The sequence below is a fragment of the Haplochromis burtoni genome, unplaced genomic scaffold (assembly GCF_018398535.1).
Source record: "Haplochromis burtoni strain Fernald_Lab_line unplaced genomic scaffold, NCSU_Asbu1 Contig_257, whole genome shotgun sequence".
NCBI lineage: Eukaryota > Metazoa > Chordata > Actinopteri > Cichliformes > Cichlidae > Haplochromis > Haplochromis burtoni.
The window spans coordinates 1-1,548 of NW_024582618.1; the positions used below are offsets into that span (position 1 = coordinate 1).

General features: G+C 40.1%; 1 protein-coding gene across 3 annotated transcripts in view; it reads right to left on the reverse strand.

Annotated features, from left to right (window-relative positions):
* Positions 1 to 6: 6 nt before the first annotated feature.
* The window catches only part of LOC102296741 (UDP-N-acetylglucosamine transporter), a 9,939-nt gene continuing 8,397 nt past the window's right edge, over positions 7 to 1,548 (reverse strand). For all 3 annotated transcript variants that reach the window (XM_042227382.1, XM_005939037.3, XM_005939035.3), the window contains exons 4-5: positions 999 to 1,121; positions 7 to 853 (exon numbers count right to left, since the gene is read on the reverse strand). In XM_042227382.1, coding sequence (XP_042083316.1) covers positions 581 to 853; positions 999 to 1,121 — 396 coding nt within the window. In that variant the 3' untranslated portion in view covers positions 7 to 580. The remainder of the gene's footprint in view (positions 854 to 998; positions 1,122 to 1,548) is intronic.

A 1,548-nucleotide genomic window follows, 5' to 3' on the forward strand; every position in this document is an offset into this window, starting at 1 on the left:
ATAACATGTCCTTCTGTTAGCACATTAACTTACAAATGGAGCCTGAGGCTTGTAAACGAAATGCTGTCCGAACTCTGCAGAAACCCCTGGTATAAAATGAGATTTTCCCTGACTGAATGTCAACAGTTAGATGATGTTAAATTAGATACAGAGAAGTCTTGCATGTTGCACCATTTTTCATGCTTACAGCTCTTATTTAATTTTGCACTGAATTTCTTATAATAGTCTCTCTTTAGTTTTACTTAGAGTCATGTTATTATTGGATACATTGTAGTCATTAAGCCGACCATGAACTCCTCTACATACCACAGTATTCTAGAGTCAAATGCAACCCCATCTGTCTGACAGCTAAATGATCCCTAGCGCAGCAGCGAATCTACAGCAGAACAGCTGAAAAATAAAAGAAGTCCAGACCTCAACCTGCCTGAAGTGCTGCGGGAGCTGTGCACAAATGACTGTCTGCAAACCTCACTGTAAGACAGAGTAAAAGTAACTCTACAACAATGTGAGAGACTGATAAAGTCATTTTAAAAACAAGTGCTACAAGTTCTTGCAAGCTGCTAAATCATGCAGTGTACTTTCACAGGAACTGCATAACTTTCTGAGAAAACGTTTGTTTGTAAGGAGCCATACATTCCTCGCTCAGCCTGTCATATAAATGGAGGTATAGCCACTCACCCAGCTGTATATTACGAAGCCACAGACTCTGGCTTGTCTCTTTGAGGATCTTCTCAAAGTAAACTCCAGCAAAACCACTGGACACACAGGCCATCAGCACAGCGATCAGGCCCACAAACTGGGAGCTTGCAGACATTACATTCTGTTCAGAGTCACCCAGAGACTCGACGGGCAACTGTGAAGGTTGAAACACTGATGAGCGTGTGCAAAGGCATAGGCTTTTATCAAAACACATGAATACACTGAGACTCCAAAAAAAAACATTAGAAAGGTAGAAATGAAACATTAGTAATAATTGTGGTGACGGCGAGCGCTGTTACCTGCACCAGAGTGACCCCGGCCATGAGGAAGAGCAGGGAGAGCCACTGGTAGCTGCCTAACTTTTTCCCGAGCATGGAGACAGAGAACAAAGCTGTGGTGAGGATCTTCAACTGGTACGTGACCTGTTAGACACAAAAACACAAGTGATGCTTTAAGTAAATGATGGATTACTCCCATCCTCACTACAGCACATAAAAATTGATATAACGCTTGTTATATCTGAGCCACAGGCTGGCCTGGCTACAGTCTGAGTTACAGTAGAGTTGATCAATGTTGATTAAGTTGCTACCTATGCTCCTTCTTTTTCTTAAATAACATCCTGTTGCTTTCGATTTCTTCTCTGCCATATTTAATTTTCTTGTTATTTACACTCTTACTTTTTCATTTTGACTGTGTCCACAATTATATTTCATGCTACAGTCATATTTTCCTATCTTTTATTGTGCTCTTCAAAGCATATCGCATTTTTCAGAGTGTTACAAACACAAACTTTATTTATTTATTATTTAGCACCAGTGTTGGGTAAGTTACTTTAAATTAGTAACTTAG